This window comes from Carlito syrichta, unplaced genomic scaffold, assembly GCF_000164805.1.
Source record: "Carlito syrichta isolate Samal-C Ts95f unplaced genomic scaffold, Tarsius_syrichta-2.0.1 Scaffold315377, whole genome shotgun sequence".
Classification (NCBI taxonomy): Eukaryota; Metazoa; Chordata; class Mammalia; order Primates; family Tarsiidae; genus Carlito; species Carlito syrichta.
In genome coordinates this window covers 208,819-230,363 of record NW_007259473.1, presented here as the reverse complement: position 1 = coordinate 230,363, position 21,545 = coordinate 208,819, and the positions used below count along the sequence as shown (strand labels likewise).

At 43.1% G+C, this 21,545-nt stretch overlaps 1 protein-coding gene across 1 annotated transcript in view; it reads left to right on the top strand.

Annotated features, from left to right (window-relative positions):
• LOC103275246 (triple functional domain protein-like) overlaps nt 1-12,365 on the top strand; it is a 103,708-nt gene extending 91,343 nt beyond the window's left edge. Inside the window, exons 14-19 of the mRNA XM_008072662.1 lie at nt 600-766; nt 2,927-3,046; nt 5,698-5,889; nt 6,631-6,780; nt 11,007-11,121; nt 12,289-12,365. Of these exons, the coding sequence (XP_008070853.1) occupies nt 600-766; nt 2,927-3,046; nt 5,698-5,889; nt 6,631-6,780; nt 11,007-11,121; nt 12,289-12,365 (821 nt within the window). The remainder of the gene's footprint in view (nt 1-599; nt 767-2,926; nt 3,047-5,697; nt 5,890-6,630; nt 6,781-11,006; nt 11,122-12,288) is intronic.
• The last annotated feature ends 9,180 nt before the right edge of the window (nt 12,366-21,545 follow it).

Below are 21,545 nucleotides of genomic sequence, written 5' to 3'. Positions count from 1 at the left end.
AAAGGAAACATTTTTCCCCCCCCCCCCCCGCCACATACTCCAGTCATGTTAGCATTATGGTTGGAGTATCTGCCCATATTTTCCAGTATTATTTTGAATAGCATGAACTTTGTGAATGAAACATAAATTCCAAAAAAAATTCACATTTTTATTTTTCATTGTTTCTATTTTACCAGCAGATGTCACTCTAGGCCCAGAAATATAACTAATATTAGAAACTTACTTAGCAGCAACCTGCATGCTACATTACTCATTTTACACAAATACTTATGCAAGTGTAAACTGCATATATTTGGAATAACAACAAAAACAAACCATCAAGTTCACTCATTTGTAAAGGATGCTGCACTCTCACTACTGTTGAACAGGAGGAGGAGGACTAGAAATAGACTGATGGGAACTGGGTTTGGTTTAATTATCTGCACGCCCTTTCACACATATGTCCATGCTCGAGGCAGGTGTAACATGCCTCCGCTCATTGTGATGATGGCCCAAGCTGGACAGGTCACCAACAACAGCAGATATTGTGATACTCATCATTTGAGAAGAGGAGGTTGAATTGCTAGCCAAATCCTGCAGTCTCCCTTCTTTGTCTGCAGGCGTGGAGCTGCTTTGTGATAGAGACGTAGATATGGCAACTCGGGTCCAGGACCTGCTAGAGTTTCTTCATGAAAAACAGCAGGAATTGGATTTAGCGGCAGAACAGCATCGGAAGCACCTGGAACAGTGTGTGCAGCTGCGCCACCTGCAGGCAGAAGTGAAGCAGGTGAGCCAACCTCTGTACACTGAGGGGAGGCTGCAGTAGACACGCAATGAGCGATCAAGCTCCTGGGAATCTGACCTGTAGCACTGGGGAGGTTCATCCCCTATCAGAACACAGCTGTCCTGATGCACCTGATCCAGCCATACGTAGTGTGAGAAAGGGGAACCAGTGACCTGTACAGCTGTGTGTCTGCTCTATAACGGAAAAGGCTTCCCTGCCTGGCAAGGAAAGCACTTGAGAGTAAGCACCATTGGCTTGTTTTGTTATGGGTAGTCTCTTGCTGGAAACCCTGAGCACATTGTTTCCTGGACTGTGTAACTATATAATTTTTTTCCTGCAAAATACTGTTAGGATCTAAATCGAATCACAGGCTGTGTGTGGCTGGGGATTTTCCTGTGTTGTCAGGATACTGTAATACCACATCCTGATGGCATGGCAACATAAAAAAAGGGGCAGGTGGAAGGGATTGCTTTAGGCTCAGTGCTGGTGGGATTCCATGCATGAACAGGGAGTTCCAATAAGCAGGGAATGTACTGACGAAACTGGCTCAGTGGAGGGAGAATAAGGCTCACAATGTTCTGGTGGCTGCACAAAAAGCAAGCCGCACTTTGGTTGTAGGAGTCTTGAGGTGCCACTGGACCATGAGCAAGATGTGCTACAGAAGTAGCGAGCACTCACATTGGAGCAGATAGACTGTCAAACCTGAACTCCGAAAGAACACCTGTTGGTCTTCCAGGTGCCATCAGTAGTATGGGTATTTTTGCATATAAATGAAATGAAATATTATACAATTCACTTAAGAAATGAAGGAATAAATGAAATGCATCCCTTAGGAATTGCATTTGCCTGGGACAGAGGCTTAAAAATAGTGGTTTTAAAAAAGTGTTTTCCCACTTTTGACAAGTCAGGTTATAGTAGATTACTGGTGTTCATTTAGTTGGCCCCCTTATACATTGGGCTGAGATCTTGGTGATGGGTGGCCTTTTCCTTCTGGTTGCCAAATGGCTGTTGTAGCTCCAACCATCACCTCCATATCCCAGGCATCAAGGAAAGAAATGCATAAAGAGAAAGCGGCAGTGCCTGTATCCAAAACTAAATTTTTTTTTGTTTTTTTTTGAGTTGGAGTCTCACTCTGTCGCCCAGACTGGAGTGCAGTGGCCACTCCTGGCCACCACAGCCTCGACCTCCTGGGCTCCAGCAATCCTTCTGCCTCAGCCTTCCAAGTAGCCAGAATTACAGACATGTGCTACCACACCCAGCTGATTTTTTTGATTTATTGTACAGATGAGGTCTCGCTGCCCAGGCGGGTCTCGAACCCGCGGGCTCAGGCAATCCACTCACCTCAGCCTCCCAAAGGTGTGGGATTACAGGCTGAGCCACTGAGCCTGGCCAAAAATAAATATTTTACAAACTTCCCCAGAGACTACTGCATTGATCTTATTGGCTAGAATTGTGCATCACAGTGACAAAGCCGTAACAGAATCTGAGGAGTGTTTTTATCATTTCAGCTCTCCTCCAAAGTTTGGATTTTCTGAGTAAACAAAAAGAAGGGTATTGTGTAGGTTACTACAAGGCCCTGCCACAAATCACTGTCCAGAATGACCTCCCACAGTCTCTGTGGCTTTCACTGTCAGAATTGGCATCTCTTTGTGTTTGTGTGTGAAGTTGAGAATTCCGTGGTTTGATCCTAAGCATTGTGGGATGTGGGACAGTGTAGTTCACACTCTGGTTATTATTGATTAACAGGTTAAATTGGAAAATAAGCTAATGAAGTAAACGTGTTTTCCCTTAGCTTGTCAATTCTTTAGTCTAACAATACCGAAAGGTGATGAAAAATGCCCTTTTTAATTATGAGGGAGTCTTTGTGTCGCTAGGTTATCTATTAGGCGTTTCTCAATCTGCTTTGACCTATGGCCTAATATGAACAATCCACTGGACCTTCGCCTTTTCATTCCCCTTTGCTACGGAAAAATAACAGAACTGGCTAAAAATATGCAGCACTGTGATCAGATACCATTGAAGGACATCAGACCGCTGCCAGTAGGAAGATGAAGACCTCAGCACTTAGTCCCTGCCGGGAGCCACGAGACCACCTTGCAGGCTCGTGTGCTGCCAGATCCTCTGGCCTGGCCTCTGCTTGAAGTCATCCATGTAATGTTTCAGGTGCTGGGTTGGATCCGCAATGGAGAGTCCATGTTAAATGCTGGGCTTATCACAGCCAGCTCGTTACAAGAAGCCGAACAGCTCCAGAGAGAGCATGAGCAATTCCAGCATGCCATCGAGGTAAGAACACCAGTCCTGTCTCTGTCTTTTAGACCTTTCTAGCCTACTGAATTCTGATATGACACTGCCCATGGGAGCCAGGCGGACTCTGTTGACAAAGGAGACTCACAGGACCCAAAATGACATTGCTTACATATCTACAGTTGACCTATGGAGATGGAAACAGTATGGCATCTGCAGTGAGGTGGGGAAATGCACCCAACCCAGGTGGCTGCACAGCAAGAGTCTCAGGGGTCTGGGAGACCAGGGGGTTCCTCCTGCCCTCCTGTTGTAAGGGTCCTGGCAGAGTGTGCTTTCTCCAGTTAAGAAAATCTCTGAACCAGGGATCCCAAACTGAAGTCTCAACTGAGGTTTTATATCTTGCTGGTCTTGTAGACACAATCCTACCATGTAACTAACCTCATCAGAGCAGAGAGCTCTGGGGGGCTCAGCAAGACCAAGGGCAAATCATGAATTCAATGTTAATCAATAAGCAATACTAACAGCAAAACTCCTTAGACCTTGGTTAAAAGCAGCATTGTTCACCTTGACAGCGAGGGTCAGTGCTGTGCCAGATGAGGGTCAGTGCTGCACCAGAACTGAAGATCATATCCAGGCCCGCTCAAGCTCACTCTCAGCATGTGACTAATTATTTTCAGTGTTTTTTGGGGGGGCAGAGGAGGGTTGGGGCAATATGGACAATAGTCCTAATTGGTAACCGCGAAAAAGTCAAGGGAAAAAGAGCACTTGATTACAGAAAACCTGTTTCCTGCTCTACTTACATACATGTTAGCCAAAGAAGGAAGCTTTGGAATTCATCACTAATTTATTCCCTAGATTAATTTATGTTCAGCTACTCAGTGCCAGTGGACACTGTTAACACTTCTTCCTGAGGCTCAAACCCTGGACATCTTTTAATGGTGTATATTGTGCCAAATGATTTCTGGAAATTAAGTTGCAAGAATTAAGTCACTGTGTCTGGATGAAGGATGGTACTGTATTGCATACCAGGTTTTATGGGATCATTTTTACTTTTTGTGGTGAAATGCAAAATTTTGCTATTACTTTCTTTTAATCTGTGTAGAGATCTGTATATAAGGGGGGCCCCAAAAAACTCAAAACTTATAGAAAATTATATATTTATTCTTACATATTTAAACTTCAGTCACCTTCAAAGTGCTCTCTGTTTGATGTAATACACCTATTGAGATGCTTTTTCCACTGCTCAAAACAATTTTTTGAACTCATCAATTTTGATGCATTTTAGCGCTTCTGCTGTTTTTGGTTTCACCTCTCCACATCAGCAAAACATTTCATTCTGAGGACTTTTTTATTAGGGAAACAAAAAAATGTTGTACAGGGTGAGATCTGGTGAATAGGTAGGGTGGGGCACAGCGTTCATGCCGTTTTTGGTCAAAAACTGCTGAACACTCAGCACGGTGTGGGCAGGTATGATCGTAAATCACCCATCATGAAATGGGCAAACGTGTTGAAAGAATCTCCAGAAACGGTTCACTGAAGCTGAACGCAGCCTCTCACAACAATGCTGGCTGGTACACTGATGCTGATGAGTTCCCATAACACTTACCTAGTGGGGGAAGCCTGTACTACAAGGGGCCTGCCCTCTAAAAAGTTCTGGGTTTTTTGGGTCCCCCTTTATTCCCCTCCTCCCAACCCCTTTCTCTTCCCCCCTAGTTCTAGTTCTTTACTGGAGAGAACTGATCTGTCAGCCCCTCATGGACCTTCTGGTGAGGATAAATCAACAAAAGTCTTCTTTGATTTGCCATGTAACTTTCTTTTTGTTTGTTTTTTGAGTTGGTGTCTCACTCTGTCGCCCAGACTGGAGTGCAGTGGCACGCTCCCGGCCACCGCAGCCTCGACCCGCTGGCCTCTGGCAATCCTTCTGCCTCAGCCTTCCAAGTAGCTGGAACTACAGGCGTGCGCTACCATGCCCAGCTAGTTTTTTATTGTAGGGATGAGGTCTCACCAAGTTGCCCGGGTGGGTCTCGAACCCATGGCCTCAGGCAGTCCACTCACCTTGGCCTCCCAAAGTGCTGGAATTACAGGCTGAGCCACCGATCCCGGCCTGCCATGTAACTTTCATAGATTTACCATATGGCATGGACCTCCAGAGAACTCAACTGTTTCAGCCTTAGCTTTTCATTAGTGTTTTTTGTTTTGTTTTTCTTTTTGAAATCAGTACTTCTTGAAAACTTTTCACTGGAGTCCAAAGTTTAAGTTTCAAATGAAACTAAAAAGCATTCACTCTGGCCACCTTTTGTTTACTTGCTCATTTGCTTCCAGCAACTATTATAAGAAGGATCAGTAGGAATAATACACTTGGAATATTTCAACAGCTTTTTTAGAATATTGACTGTTAAGGGTATTTATTCCCTGCTATTTCTCAGAAGAACCCTACAGTTGAGACTCATTCTGGGGGGTCTTAATGCATTTCATCCTTCATTAGATAAATATAAACTTAGTTGTTGCTGGGCATAAAAACTTTCTTGCTAAAATGGCTGCTGTGCTTTTAGAAGTGCCCTAGTGAGTATTAACTATGGTTGTTTCTACAAAAGCATGGGAGAAGAGAGTAACTGTGGACGTCCTGCTTCCTGTCCTGTCAGTGGGTGACACCCTGTTAAACAAGCTGTCTCTTTCCTTCTTTTCTCTAGAAAACACACCAGAGCGCACTGCAGGTGCAGCAGAAGGCGGAAGCCATGCTGCAGGCCAATCACTATGACATGGACATGATCCGAGACTGTGCTGAGAAGGTGGCTTCGCATTGGCAGCAGCTCATGCTCAAGATGGAAGACCGCCTCAAGCTCGTCAACGCCTCCGTCGCCTTCTACAAAACTTCAGAACAGGTGTTGGAGCGGTTCTCTTCCTTGGACTCCCCACTGGCTTTTTATTTTGAGCTTTATTTTGTTGGACAGCTTAGTTGTTATTAACATGCCAGTCATTATTGAACCAGTCAGTTGCAAGTCGGGGAGGGAAAAGATGCATTCTGGAATTAAAATTATTCTTGCTTCCCTTAGATAATTTGGGAAGTAACTGAATTTTTTTCTGCTCATCTAAATAACATATCCTGAAACACGTCAGAAAGAGAATATTCAACTTTGGTTTTGTTCATTTTATTTTATTTTGACATAGAGATGTGGAGTACAAGTAAGGGTTAACTACAGAAGTAGGCTACGTGCTCCAGCTGACCCTCACTTCCTCTGGTTTAGGACCCTTTGTGATGTTACTGGCCACCTCCCCCCGGCCGTGCCCAGTGACTGCTGATCCCTCCCTTGTACTAATGTGACTAGTGTTCAGGGCCCACTTATGAGTGAGAACATGTGGTATTCAGTTCTTTGTTTCTGTGATAGATCACTAAGTATGATGGTCTCCAACTCCATCCAGTCACTGGTTCTGTTCTTGTTCTGAAAGTCCTGCCTGCTTTCAACCTCTGTATTTGCCCTCAAGTCAGAGCCCCCAGCTCCTTTTTATGTCCTTGACCCTCCCACCAGCACCTTCGTCTCAGGCCTGATTTAAGCTGCTTCCCAAAGATGCCAATTACAATGTGAGGTGCCAATTCCGAGTCTTGAACTTTCCCCTGCTCACAGGTCTGCAGCGTCCTTGAGAGCCTGGAGCAAGAATACAAAAGAGAAGAAGACTGGTGTGGTGGAGCTGACAAGTTGGGCCCCAACTCTGAGACAGACCATGTCACCCCGATGATCAGCAAACACCTGGAGCAGAAGGAAGCATTCCTGAAGGTACGAGTGGGCTTGTTGGGTACTTGTGCCTCAGTGAACAGTGGACACACATCCAGGGTTCACGTGAGGATGATGGAGAGCGTCTTGACAGCCCCAGCCTGCCAGGTGTGGGTGACACAGTTGTTGCTTCCTAGAGCTCTCCCTGCACCTCACAGTTCTCACCTTGTGTGGAAGGTGATGGAGCAGGGTTGTAACAGCAAAAACTTAGCTGAAGAAAGAAAGCTATAAAATCTTTTTTATGTGTGATTATTCTGTCTTTCTAGTTTTCACAGAGAAAGAACAAATAATCTGTGCAAACGAGGGTCTCTTGAAAGTCACCATACCAGATGATTCTGGAGACAGAGGGAGTGATTCTTTGGTTGATTGATTTGGTGAAACACAATGCCTGTAGCTTAAAATAATCTTCCTTTGGAAATTCAGTCTCTTGAGAATAAAGATTGTATCTCAAAAGAGGTGTAAGCACAGTGTGGAGATGCAGGACATGAGCGCCTTGTGGCTCATGGGATCCATCGCTAATAACCTACTCAGGAAGCGCTTCCTACAAGGGAAATGGGATCACATACAGACCTGGCTAGGCATTTTCTCTCAGAATTTTTAAATGAGTAATTTTCCAAGACAGTCTGTTGTATTTTTATCTGTCATATTTATTCATACATAAATCACAGAGGTGCTGGGAAGCAATTAAATTTTTAGATATGCTAAAAATGTTTAGAAGCATTTCATACTGAATGCTTCCATGTTGCGTTCTTGGACTCTTAATGAATTTCCGAGGTTCCATTGGCTATCACAGATCAGACCTGTTAAAAATAGGTATGGTGTTTACTTTTTCTTGTTACTTTATGAAGCTTAGTTTTTTTTTCATGGCTTCAACATTCTGACCACTGTGACACCATTTCCTCCTACATTTAATAATTTTCATTTTGTTTCTGAAGTCTATCATCTGACAGAGAGTTATTGTTTAGTCTGGGAGAATAAATTTTAACTCTTATATCTGGTAACTTATTTTCAGCTTCTGCCTCAGATACTTTATTTTAAGAAGTCAGGGTGAGAAAGCTACTGTAACTTCCACAGTCAGTAGTTGTAACTTATGTCAAACAGTACCGTTTCACTTTTCTTTTTTTTTTTTGAGTTGGAGTCTCACTCTGTCGCCCAGACTGGAGTATAGTGGCTACTCCTGGCCACCGCAGCCTCGAGCTGCTGGACTCCGGTGATCCTTCCGCCTCAGTCTTCCAAGTAGCCGGAATTACAGGCAAGCGCTACCACGCCCGGCTGATTTTTTGATTTTTTGATTTATTGTAGAGATGATGTCTCGCTGCCCAGGCGGGTTTCGAACCCGCGGGCTCAGGCAGTCCACTCACCTCAGCCTCCCAAAGGCGCAGGATTACAGGCTGAGCCACCGAGCCCGGCCCGTTTCAGTTTTCTAAGGGCCCTGCCCCCCACCAGTCACAGCTATTAAGTTTTCTAAATGCTGACCACTGTTAGGATTTTGACTTGCAGTCATAATTTGCTTCTCTTTCTCCACAATGCATTTAAAAGGCGAAAGATTAATGCAATCTGAAGAGAAACCAGAGCACACCACTATCCATTTAGTATAAAAGAAAAATGAATACTGTGTAGTTAACACAGTTAAGAAAGATATTAAGGTGAAAATGCAAAACAAAATTACAAACGGTTCCTGACTTACAATAGGTGGTTTTACTTATGATTCTGTGACTTTAAGTTGGTGCAAAAGAGATACACATTCAGTAGAAACCGTACCTGCACGGCCATTCTTCTTTTCACTGTCAACACAGTATTCGGTCAATTACATGAGATATTCAGCACTTTATTATAAAATAGTCTTTGTGGTAGATACTTTGCCCAATTTTAGGCTATTGTAAATGTTCTGAGCACGTTTAAAGTAGCTAGGCTAAGCTTCAGTGTTCAGTAGATTAAGTGCATTAAATGCATTTCAACAGCAATGTTTTCAATTTACAATGGGCTTATCGGGTCATAGCCTCATTTTAAGTCAAGAAGCATTTGTAATCAGACTTTTTTGAATGTCTTTGTTCTATTAGAATTTTGCACTGTTTGTTTCTAGGATATTTTTGACAATGGATAATGAGCCTCTATTTACTTCTCACCTAGCTTCAGTGATTATCAATATATGGGCATAACCACCTTTAGGGAATTATTTTCAGTTTTGGAAATCACATCATTTTATTTGTAAATATTTCAGTTTGTATCTAAATATTAAAATCTCTCTTTTTAAAATATAAACATAATACCATTATCATATCTTTAAAATTAATTTTTAATTTTTTAATAAATTGTTTAATATTTTAAAAGTAAGTTTTATATATTATCCGAAATCCGGCATTGTTAAAATTTTTCTGATTGTCCTATAAATGTCTTTTTATACATGATTTAAATTAGAATTCAAACAAGGTCCACATATTGATTTGGCTGATATGTCCTCTAAATCACTTTTAATCTAAACAGCACCCCACTTTCATTACTATTTATTAATTGAAGAAATGGGTTATTTATTTATACTATGGAATTCCATCTATTCTGGATTTTGGTAATTGCATCCTATAGCATCATTTAACACCATCCACAATCTTCCAAATTTTGATTCGATTGAGAGCCTTGGTCAGAGTCAGGTGTGTGTGTGTGTGCACGCGCGCGCTTAGAAAAACCTTGCTAGTGGGGGTTGTACTTCCTACTGGATTACCTGAGGAGGCAGATAATGTCTGCTTCTCTCTTTTGTCTCTGCCATATGAGTTTTATCAGTGGTTCAAATGTGGTGAGTCCAACTCATTCCTCATGTGCTTCCCACCAGCCTGTTACCTGATGGTTTTGATAGCCAGTGGTGATATTGTTTCATTAGAGTTGCAAAGTGGTGATGTTCTAATTCATACATTCCCTTGGTCTCCTTTAGCTAGGATTATTCCCTCCTCAGCTGTTTGGTTACTCTAAAACAGTTTGTCCAGAAAAGGCAGAGTAAATGCTTGATCTTTTTATTTACCATTTTCAGGAACATGAATTGTTGTCATAGTACCCTCTTCATGTGACTTTTTTTTTTTTTTTTTAGTAATCATGTATTTTAATATATTTAGTATATTTCAGGCATTCACAGTCATTGTCTTTTAATATTCAACTTGTCCTATCTGTGGGAGCCTCTTCAAGTCAGGTTGCTCAGATGTCCTTAGAATCCTCAATGTTACACCTTGCTGTCTAGTGTAACAACTTGGAATTTCAGACTCATCAGCAGAGACTTATGATTTATTTTTCTCTTAATTTAAAAAAAGATATCCTAGCTCCATCTACTGAAAAAGCTTGGAAACAATGACCAAGCCAATAGTACTATTTCTGGTGACCAGATTGGAGTCTCTGAATACCATTTACCACTAGAAGGAGACAGAGGCTCCTTGAGGAAACGATTAATTCCACATGTGAGATGGAAATATACAAAACATTTCCAATTCAAATATAATTAAGGGTTTTTTTTCTTTTCTCCTTTGATTTTTAGATTTTTATCCATTTCTCTAATATAAATCCTTGTTTTTAAATATATTAATGAAACAACTTCTTTGGTTTATCCTACTGCATCAGCATAAATACATTATATCAGCTGACTGTCATCACAATAGCATCATATCACAAACTACCCCAAAACTCAATGACTTAAACTGAGGTTAGCAAACTATTTACTGGGGGCCAAGTTTTACTCATTTGCATGTCATCTGTGGCTGCTTTCATCTACTGGTGTCGGTTTTAGTCCTTGTGATGGAGAAGCACAGGCTATGTGACCCCCACAAAGCTGGAAGTATTTACTATCTGTCCCTTACAGGAATCCAGGCACAGCTTAGCTGGCTCCTGTGGTCTCTTAAGGCTGCAATCCAGGTGCTAGCCAGGTACTCCATCATTCCAAGGCTCAGCAGGGCAAGCTGCCCCTCCTCTCGGGATGTAGGCCAGTAGCCCTCAGCCCCCTGCCCTGTGGATCTCTCCATAGCGTGGCTCATAACATAGCAGCTGGTTTCTTCAGAGCAAGGGCTTTGAGAGAGGAATTTTTTTTTTAATTGAAATAGGATTTAGCCTATACATTTTCCAAACCATAGGTAGACAGATGAATGTTTTTTGGTAAAGACATAAGTTAGAACCAAATGATGTTGCTTTTCCTATGTACTTGAAATTAGTTGGTATATCAAACTAATGACAGCTTGCTCTCCATTGTTTCCTAGGCTTGCACACTTGCTCGGAGGAATGCAGACGTCTTCCTAAAGTACCTGCATAGGAACAGTGTGAACATGCCTGGAATGGTGACGCACATCAAAGCTCCCGAACAGCAAGTGAAAAGTGAGTGTAGCTGAACCTCAGCAGTCGGCCGACAGATGCCTGGGAGGGCTGGGAGGAGCTCTGTGTGGTGTGTCCTGAACCCTTAGTCTAAGGTTTTGTTTTAAATGTGCATTTCATGTTAATGAAGACCTCACTGATTATCTTATTTTAATAATAAGATATTAGACTTATACGCTGATAATGTATTCACTTGGTTGATAATTACTGAATAAGTTGAATAAATAGGGAGAAAATGTGACTGAGGAGGATATTTATTATTGCCAATGGTTATTTTGTTAAAGTAAGTGAAAATATTAGAAGGAAAAAATGGAAAATCAGAGTTATTTGTAGGCAAAATATTTTTTAAAGTTTAAATCAAGAAATTACATACCAATATTATTGCTGTAAAGTATTAGCAGTTCTACATACCTAAAACATAGTTAATAAATAAAGCAAAAATTGCAAAATAATGTTATATAGTTTAATATATATTCAAAGTCTATAAAACCATGTTGGTTTATGTGTATGCAAATGCCTAGAAAAAGGTCTGGGAGAGTGTGAACTAAGCTGCCGCTTAACAGGGCTGATGGAGATGGAAGGGCAAGCAGAAGAGAAAACCAAGGTCCTGAGTCAGTGACTGTCTTGACCAAGTCATGGAGCCAAGATGAGTTTCATAGGGAAAAAAAATGTGATAGATAATGAATGATTCAGCTTCCACTTTTTATTTTTTATTTTATTTTATTTTTTGAGTTGGAGTCTCACTCTGTCACCCAGGCTGGAGTGCAGTGGCACACTCACAGCCACTGCAGCCTCGACCTGCTGGCCTCAGGTGATCCTTTGGCCTCAGCCTTCCAAGTAGCCGGAACTACAGGCATGCGCCAACATGCCTGACTAATTTTTTAATTTACTGTAGAGATGAGGTCTCGCCAACTTTCCCAGGCTGATCTCGAACCCATGGCCTCAGGCAATCCTCTCACCTCGGCCTCCCAAAGTTCTGGGATTATAGGCGTGAGCCACCATGCCTAGCCAGCTCCCACTTTTTAAAACAGTATGATTGGTAAGAACCGCATATGCTCTGCTTTCAACTCATCTGATTCATCTGTTAGTGGTCACAGAAAAGTTTTCTCTCGCACTGCCACAATCCTCGGAGTTCTGTCAGTTAGACTGTTTGTGGATCTTTTTTTCTAGGAAAATGTGCAACTCACAAAAGCAACCTATTTTTCTACGTGAACAAGTCTTCATTGCCAGCAAGTTTTTTGCATTGATAATTGGTTTATTCAGCTCATTTTCTATAAAAATAATTTTGTGTCTTCCATCTCTCATTATTGCTTTTGCCTTTTGATTGTATTCTGTCTTCTCTGATCAAAGATGTTAAGGTCATTTCTAGGCTATACTAGTATGTCACATGTGTTTTTGTGAGAAAAAAGACACATATTAGATATTTGTTATGCATTCATTATTGCGTATCATCATGCCAGATGTCATGGAGAATTAAAATAGAAGCATTCTGTTTCTCTCACAATCTACGTGGGGGTGAAAGGTTTATGCTCAAGACAGTGCACTAAATCCATGCAAAGGTGATGGTGACAGAAAAGACAGTATAACTTCAAGACACAGGCCAGAAGGAGCCAGGCCATGTGGTCAGAGAGTTCCTCAGGACTGAGGAAGCCCCACATTTAGGAGGGCACTTGCCTCTGCTGCTGCTCACTTGCCCAGAATTAGTACTGGCCTAAGCAGAACCATGGAAATGAGAGACTAGAAAAAGCCCATTGGTTCATATTCTTTTTCATTTAAGTGATCACTAAATATTTTTTGGAAGATTTCAATCTTTTTTTTTTTTTTGAGTTGGAATCTCACTCTGTCACCCAGACTGGAGTGCAGTGGCTGCTCCCGGCCACCGCAGCCTCGACCTGCTGGGCTCCAGCAATCCTTCCGTCTCAGCCTTCCAAGTAGCTGGAATTACAGGCATGCGCTACCACGCCCAGCTGATTTTTTTGATTTATTGTAGAGATGAAGTCTCGCTGCCCAGGCGGGTCTCAAACCCGCGGGCTCAGGCAATCCACTCACCTCAGCCTCCCAAAGGCACGGGATTACAGGCTGAGCCACCGAGCCCGGCCTTTTTTTTTTTGAGTTGGAGTCTCACTCCATTGTCCAGGCTGGAGTGCAGTGGCAAGCTCACAGTCAGCCCAGTGTTGACCTACTGGGCTCAGGTGATCCTTCCACCTCAGCCTTCCAGCCAGAACTACAGCGTGCACAACCATCCCCGGCTAATTTTTTGATTTATTGCAGAGACGAGGTTTCGCCAAGTTGCCCAGGCTGGTCTCCAACCTGTGGGCTCAGGCAATCCCCTCACCTCAGTCTCTCAAAGTGCTGGGATTACAGGCTTGAGCCACCATGCCCAGCCCAGCCTAAATTTTTAAAAATCATAAATCAAGTTAACAGGCTTAAATAAAATGTATTTTAACAAATACACTCTTCAAATATACCTTTGAAATGACAAAGTTGAAAAACGTGAAAGTTAGCAAAGTATCAAAAATGACTGAATTTAATTATTAATGTACATGTCTGGATTTTGTTGATGGAGAGGCAATGTTTAGCTGAGTAATAATGTTTGAAGAATAATCACAGAAAAACATACATAGGCTGGGCATGATGACTCATACGTGTAATCCCACCACTTTGAGAGGTCAACACAGGAGGATCGCTTGAGCACAGAAGTTTGAGACCAGCATGGGCAACATAGTAAGACCTCATCTCTACAAAGTATTTTTTAAAAATTAAGCCAGGTGCAGTGGCTCACACCTGTAATCCCAGCATTTTGGGAGCAGAGGCGAGATGACTGCCTGAGCCTGTGGTTCAAGAACAGCCTGGGCAACATGGCGAGACCTTGTCTCTACAATAAATCAAAAAATTAGCTGGGTGTGGTGGCGCACACCTGTAGTTCCAGCTACTCTAGAGGCTGCAGTGGAAGGATTGCCTGAGCCCAGGCAGTGCAGGCTGTGGTGAGCCATGATTGTGCCACTGCATTCCAGTCTGGGCAAACAGAGTGAGATCCCCAACTCAAAAAAAAAAAAAAAAAGACAGCTGTTCATACCTTTTCTACCTCTTACTAGTTTTTGACGTTGGGCAAGTGATTTAAACCTCCTAAACCTCAGTTTCTTTATCTGTAAAAAAGGCAGGGGGGAGATGATTACTATCTTGGCATTTTATGAGGATTAAGTGAGATAATATACCTAAAGAATTTGGCACAGTGCTTGACATGCAGTGGGTGAACAGTAAATGGTAGCTATTATTGCCAGATTCTTCTTTCTATCACCACAATGTTGTAAAAATGGAATTATCTGACCTTTCTAGAGTCCCTAAAGAACACCAGAAGTGACCAGGTTCAGTGGCTCAGCCTGTAATCCCAGCACGTTGGAAGGCAGAGGCAAGTGGATTGCCTGAGCCCGCAGGTTCCAGACCAGCCCAGGCAACTTGGCGAGACCTCGTCTCTACAATAAACCAAAAATTCGCCGGGCGTGGTAGTGCACGCCTGTAATTCTGGCTACTCGGAAGGCTGAGGTGGAAGGATCGCCGGAGCCCAACAGGTCGACACTGGGTGGCCGTTGAGTGTGCCTCTGCCCTCCAGCCTGGGCGACAGAGTGAGACTCCAACTCAAAAAAAGCAAAAACAAAAACAAAAAAGCACCAGAAGTGTTCATACCTATTTGCTGTTTAAAAGAGTATGTTACCCAAGTGGTAGATGTTACATAAGCCAAGGACACTGTGATATATAATATTTTAGCAGGATCTTTTCAGCTGCAAGTAATAGAGAATCCTGGTTCAAGTGCTGTAAGCAAAGGGACATGTAACAACACCTCCCTTAAGCCTGGGTACAGGGCAACTCCAAATCTGATGGCATTCAGAAGCTCAGCATTGTCATCAAATTGTCTTTCCATCTTCTGTTCTACTGTCACTTTGTCCTCAGGGCCACTCATCCATGATTCTTGATGGCTGTCACAGCTCAAGGGTCACATTCTAGCACGTTATTCAGTAGGGAAAGAGAATTCTTTCCTCCCAGAGTGCCTTTTTTTTTTTTTTTTTTTTAAGAACAGGGAGAGACAGGCTTGATGGCTCAGCCTGTAATCCCGCGCCTTGGGAGGCTGAGGTGAGTGGATTGCCTGAGCCCGCGGGTTCAAGACCCGCCTGGGCAGCGAGACCTCATCTCTACAATAAATCAAAAAATCAGCCAGGCGTGGTAGCACATGCCTGTAGTTCTGGCTACTTGGAAGGCTGAGGCGGAAAGATCGCCGGAGCCCAGCAGGTCGAGGCTGCGGTGGCCGGGAGCGGCCGCTGCACTCCAGTCTGGGCGACAGAGTGAGACTCCAACTCAGAAAAAAAAAAAAAAAGAAAGAACAGAGAAGCCGGGCTCTGTGGCTTAGCCTGTAATCGCGCGCCTTGGGAGGCCGAGGTGAATGAATTGCCTGAGCCCGCGGGTTCGAGACCCGCCTGGGCAACATGGCGAGAGCTCATCTTTACAATAAGTCAAAAATCAGCAGGGCGTGGTAGCGCATGCCTGTAATTCTGGCTACTCGGAAGGCTGAGGCGGAAGGATTGCCGGAGCCCAGCAGGTCGAGGCTGCGGTGGCCGGGAGCGGCCACTGCACTCCAGTCTGGGTGACTGGAGTGAGACTCCAACTCAAAACAAACAAACAAACAAACAAAAAACAGGGAAAACTTTCCCAGAAGCTCTCAGCATTTTTCTCATCCCTTTTGTCCAGACTGGTTGACACATCTCTTACCCAATCACCGGCCTGAGCTAGCTGGGACTTACCAGGATTTTTCTCTTCTCTGAGCCCAGAACCCACAAAGCAGAGGGCAGGATGCTAACAAGTACGGGCTGTAACTGAAAATAAAAAGGAAATGGCTGGATGCACCAGGAGTATGGGCCACACTCGGGCTATTTTCTTCAGTTCCATCAGGGCTGCCGCTTTAGAAGTCCTGTGTTTGAATACAGCAGAGTCAAGGATGGAGTGGGCTCAGGAACTTTGTGTCAGCCAAGGACTGTTATGGAAGACCCACTGGAACCTTGAAACAGCAATACAAAAACAGCAACATGTTCCAAAATGAAAATCAGCATCACATGTATTGCAGTGATTTTTTTTTTTTTCTAGTCAGGGTTTCTTTTGTTGCCCAGGCTGGAGTGTAGTGGCATGATCACAGTTCACTGCAGCCTCGACTTCCTGGGCTCAGGCCATCCTTCTGCTTCAGCCTCCAAAGTAGCTGAGACTACAGGTGCAGATCACCATACCCTACTAGTTTTTTTAGTTTTTTGTGGAGATAAGGTCTCACTATGTTGCCCAGGCTGGTCTCAAACTCCTGGGCTCAAGCAATGCTCCTGCCTCAACCTCCCAAGTGCTGGGATTACAGGTAAGAGCCACTGCGCCTAGCTGCAGTGATATTTAATATACAATTATTTATTTTTTGTTTATTTATTTATTTATTTATTTGAGTCAGAGTCTCACTCAGTCACCCAGGCTGGAGTGCAGTGGCTCATGGTCACCCCAGCGTTGACCTGCTGAGCTCCAGCGATCCTTCTGCCTCAGCCTTCCAAGTAGTTGGAACTACAGGCGCATGCCACCACGCCCAGTTAATTTTTTCATTTCTTGAAGAGATGAGGTCTCGCCATGTTGCCCACGCTGGTCTTGAACCTGTGAACTCAGGCAATCCTCTCACCCTGGCCTCCCAAAGTGCTGGGATTATGGGCGTGAGCCACCGTGCCCAGCCAATATACAACTATTTAACATTTAGCAATAAAGATTCTGTTCCCAAGGAAAAGTAAGTAAGATGCAGTTTGTCTTTTTTTTTTAAAAACTCCAGGGAACATTTTCATACAGGACTTTCCTTTGCTTTTTTAGCAGGTCCCAAGAGCAATATCACAGTGCGCCGTCTTGCCTGTGTCCTTAAAAGTCCTTATTAGATACAAGAAAAATGGCATATTGATTTCAAAAAATCTCATCTCTGGTGCATTCAAAATACTTAACAATTCAATCTGTCTGACCTATTCCTACTTCCATGTTCCGGTCATTCTCTGTCAATTACCTGGGATGCCCTTCCTTGCCAAATGAAGCCATTTTATTGTATTAGATCTTTGCTCACTGTTCTCCAAAATCATTTCAACTTACAGCTGTGCTTGGTAGACTCAAGGATGCTAAGATTACAGAGAAAGGAAGGATACTAACTTAGGGTTGATTTCCAAATAATCATGCAGCCCTACGGCTTAGAGAGGGGGAAGCAATACTAATGGAAATTATATTTAAATGCACTAGAAGGAGAATCTATTTTACTTTATAACACTCTGACTTAAATCTGTGTTTGGGCCTCATGACATTTCAAAACCTACTGTTTGATTCATTGTGAGTAGAACAATTTCACTTTACATTTTTAAAAGCCTACAACATTTTTTCCCCTAGCGTCTCTACCAGCCATTGAACAATAAGACAATCAGTGATGATTAACATTAGAGAAGTGAAAGAAGGCACACACCTGCGCTAGGAATCAAACACAATTCCAAGTGTAGAACAGTGCGTTGTTCGTGAAAACACTGCTCTAAAGTGATACAAACACAGAAGGAAAAACTGATTAGGGAAACTAGGACATGGACTATATTTTGGGAAGAATAATCATATTTATTCTATAGAAAAAGTGCTTTGAGAAATGATCATTCCCTCTGACTAAACGGAAAGAATTTTAAAACGTAAATGTACAGTCTCAGGTCATTTATTTCAGATGACTGGGCCAATCAATCTGTGAGAAATGAATGTGACATTCTTATCAGAAAGAGCTCAAGGCATAGCTTAATTATTAAAGTTATTATTTGAGGCCAGGCTCAGTGGCTCAGCCTGTAATCCCAGCACTTTGGGAGGCTGAGGTGAGTGGATTGCCTGAGCCCATGGGTTTGAGACCCACCTGGGCAGCTTGGCGAGACCTCGTCTCTACAATAAATCAAAAACTAGCCGGGGGTAGTATCACGTGCCTGTAGTTCCAGCTACTTGGAAGGTTGAGGTGGAAGGATTTCCGTAGCCCAGCAGGTGGAGGCTGTGGTGGCCGGGAGCATGCCACTGCACTCCAGTCTGGGCAACGGAGTGAGACTCCAATTCAAAAAATAAAACTTTAAAAATTTTAAAAAACAAAGTTATTATTTGAAAGCACATGTGTACTCCTTGCTTGCAATATTTCTCATCTACTTAATTAATTTTGCCTGTAAAGTCAAATACAGGGTTGAAATATCTGTAATTATCAAAAGGTAAGTCTGTTTGTAAATGCCTTTGAAGAATTAGACTACTGTTATTTTATTTGTCAAATAAACATTTATGTACGAATATCTACTTACAAACAAAATTAGGACAAATTTTTTGTTATTATAGTAGTCTGTTCTAAGTTAGCATTTAAAATATTTCTTTTTTTTTTTTTTTTTTTTTTTATTTTATTTTTTGAGTTGGAGTCTCACTCTGTCGGCCCAGACTGGAGTGCAGTGGCACGCTCCCGGCCACCGCAGCCTCGACCTGCTGGGCTCCGGTGATCCTTCCGCCTCAGCCTTCCAGGTAGCTGGAATTACAGGAGCGCGCTACCACACCCAGCTAATTTTTTGATTTATTGTAGAGATGAGGTCTCACCAAGTTGTCCAGGGGGGTCTCGAACCCGCAGGCTCAGGCAATCCACTCACCTCAGCTTCCCAAGGCGCGGGATTATAGGCTGAGTCACCGAGCCCGGCTACTAAAATATTTCTATCTATTCATACATTGTATTTACCAGGCATCTCAGGCCACCGAATGTAATTAAGATTTGCCACATGGACAATAATGATTTTGTAGTAATTGTGACACTATCTTGTCACAATTATTTGGCCACAAAACCTTATAGTAAGAAATGAACCACAGAAGAGCATCTAAAGCTGAAAGCCAACCAGTAGGTCTACTTACCTGAATATGTTTTTGTAGAAACTGTTAAAAAAAACTGGCAATAGTAAAGTCATGTTACAAGCTTTAAGGACATTGAAGTTGTTGAGGTCCCTGAAGATGGCTATAACAAGTTAAAAAAAAAAAAACAAACCTGAAGAGGGGGACTTGTTCTCCAGGGTAGATGGAGTAGACATTCTTTTCTGTAGTCCTCCTGCAAAGTACAACTAGAAATCCCCAACACTGTATAGAAAACAAACACGAGAAGATCTTGAAAAATGGAGAGAAGGGCTGGGCATGGTAGCTCAAGCCTATAATTCCAGCACTTTGGGAAGCTGAGGCGGGAGGATTGCCTGAGTCCATGGGTTCGAGACCAGCCTGGACAACTTGAGGAGACCTCATCTCTACAATAAATCAAAAAAGTAGCTGGGCTTGGTGCTGAGTGGCTGTAGTTCCCCCTACTTGGAAGGCAAAGGCAGAAGGATCGCCTGCCTGAGCCCAGCAGGTTGAGGCTGCTGTGGCTGTGAGTATGCCACTGCAGTCCAACCTGGGCGACAGAGTGAGACTCCAAGTCGAGAGAGAGAGAGAGAGAGAGAGAGAGAGAGAGAGACGGGGGGGGTGGGGAGGGGGGGGGAGGAAGGAAGGAAGGAAGGAAGAAAAACCCCGGAAAAACGGAAAGATACAGAGAAGGGCACCAGTCAGGGTCAGGGACTTGGAGAACAACACAGTGGTTGGGTTTTCTTCTATGCCTCATTCATCCCTGACTTAAAGCAGATGAAGCCGATTACCCAGAAACGCCAACAGGCATAGACCGCTCTACTCCAGCCAAACGCCACAAGGGGGAAAAAATAAAGTAAAACAAAACCATCCACACCAGCAACTGGGCTAAGTGAGAAGCCCAGACGTGTACTCTTGCAAAGCTGTAAGGAGATGCCCAACACCACCGCTTGGTGGCGCCAGAGCACGCCAACCAGAAAACCTAGAATTCTGTCCTGCTAGCCGGTCCTGAGCCCTCCACTCAGTGCCGTTATTGGGGACCACATGGGAGCCTGAACTTGGACTTCGTCCCACCAGGCGCCGCCTTCCTAGGGTGGTGTCAGAGGCAGCAGAGGGAAGAGCTGGAACTTTCGCCATCACGCAGTGGTGACGAGGCCACGCCCACCGCGGTGTCTACAGAGACCACAGAGGAGCTGTGACTCCCACCCTTGTCTCGCAGCAACGAGGATTCCCCTCCCCGGGTGTCAGAGGAGGCTGAGAGAGGAACCTAGACGTCTGTCTCTACCCGGTGGCAATAAGCTAGTATCCCTCGTTCTCCTGAAATGCTGATGTCTGGTGACCTCCACATCTAAGACTCATGTGGCTACAATCAACATCAAAGACCCGCAACCCTTGACATTCCTTCTGGCCCAGACTTCTCCTGGCCCAAACCCCCCTTACCTCAAAGGTCCTTAAATATACCTAGTTCTTGGCCCTTCGATGCCATACTTGCCTCTGAGTGTCAGTCCCCTTTCCAATATGTGAAAAGTGAATAAATAAACTTTACTTCTTTCTACATTCTACCTTGTTGCAATCTTGCATTATTGCATTGTTGCAATCTTGCAATCTTGCATTATTCCCATGGCATCCACACCAGCACCAGCACCAGCCCACCTCACCTCAATTGGTCCTTTCATTACCCATTCTAAAAAAAGGGAGAATATAGGACCGAAAAAAAAAAAAAATGAACAGAGCCTCAGGGACCTGTGGGACTTAACATAATACCTACCTTTCATGTCACTGGAATCCAGGAAGGAGAAAAGCAAGAGGAGAGGACTAAAAAATCACTTGAAGAAGCAATGGCTGGAAATTTCCCTAATTTGGCAAGAGATATAAACCTACAGATACACAAACCCCAACAAGGAAAAAACAAAAGAAATCCATGCCAAGACGCATCAGAATTATACTTCTGAGAGGCAAAACAAAGGAAAAAAAAAAAAACACTAAAATCAAACAAAGAAAATCAACATCTTTACAAGAAAAACAATGTGAATGACAAGATTTCTTATCCAAAACCACTGAGTACAGAAGAGAGTAGCACAATATTTTTCAGGTAATGAAAGAAAAATACTGTCAACCCAGAATCTTATAGCTAGCAAAAATATCCTTCAGAAATAAAGGTGAAACCAAGACATTCTCAGATAAAGGAAAAAAGAATTTGTCACCAGCAAACTTAATCTAACAGAATGACTAAATGAAGTTTTCTACACAGAAAGGAAATAAAAGAAGCAGCCTTAAAATAGCATCAAAAAGAAGAAAACACAATAAGCAAAAGTATGAGTAAATGAAATCAGCTTTCCTTCTTCTCTTGAACTTTCTAAATTATGTTCCATTGCTAAGGCAAAAATTATAACACTGTATGATATGGTTCTAAATATATAAAGAAAAAATAAACTGGGCTCGGTGGCTCAGCCTGTAATCCCGTGCTTTGGGAGGCTGAGGTGAGTGGATTGCCTGAGCCCGCAGTTCGAGAC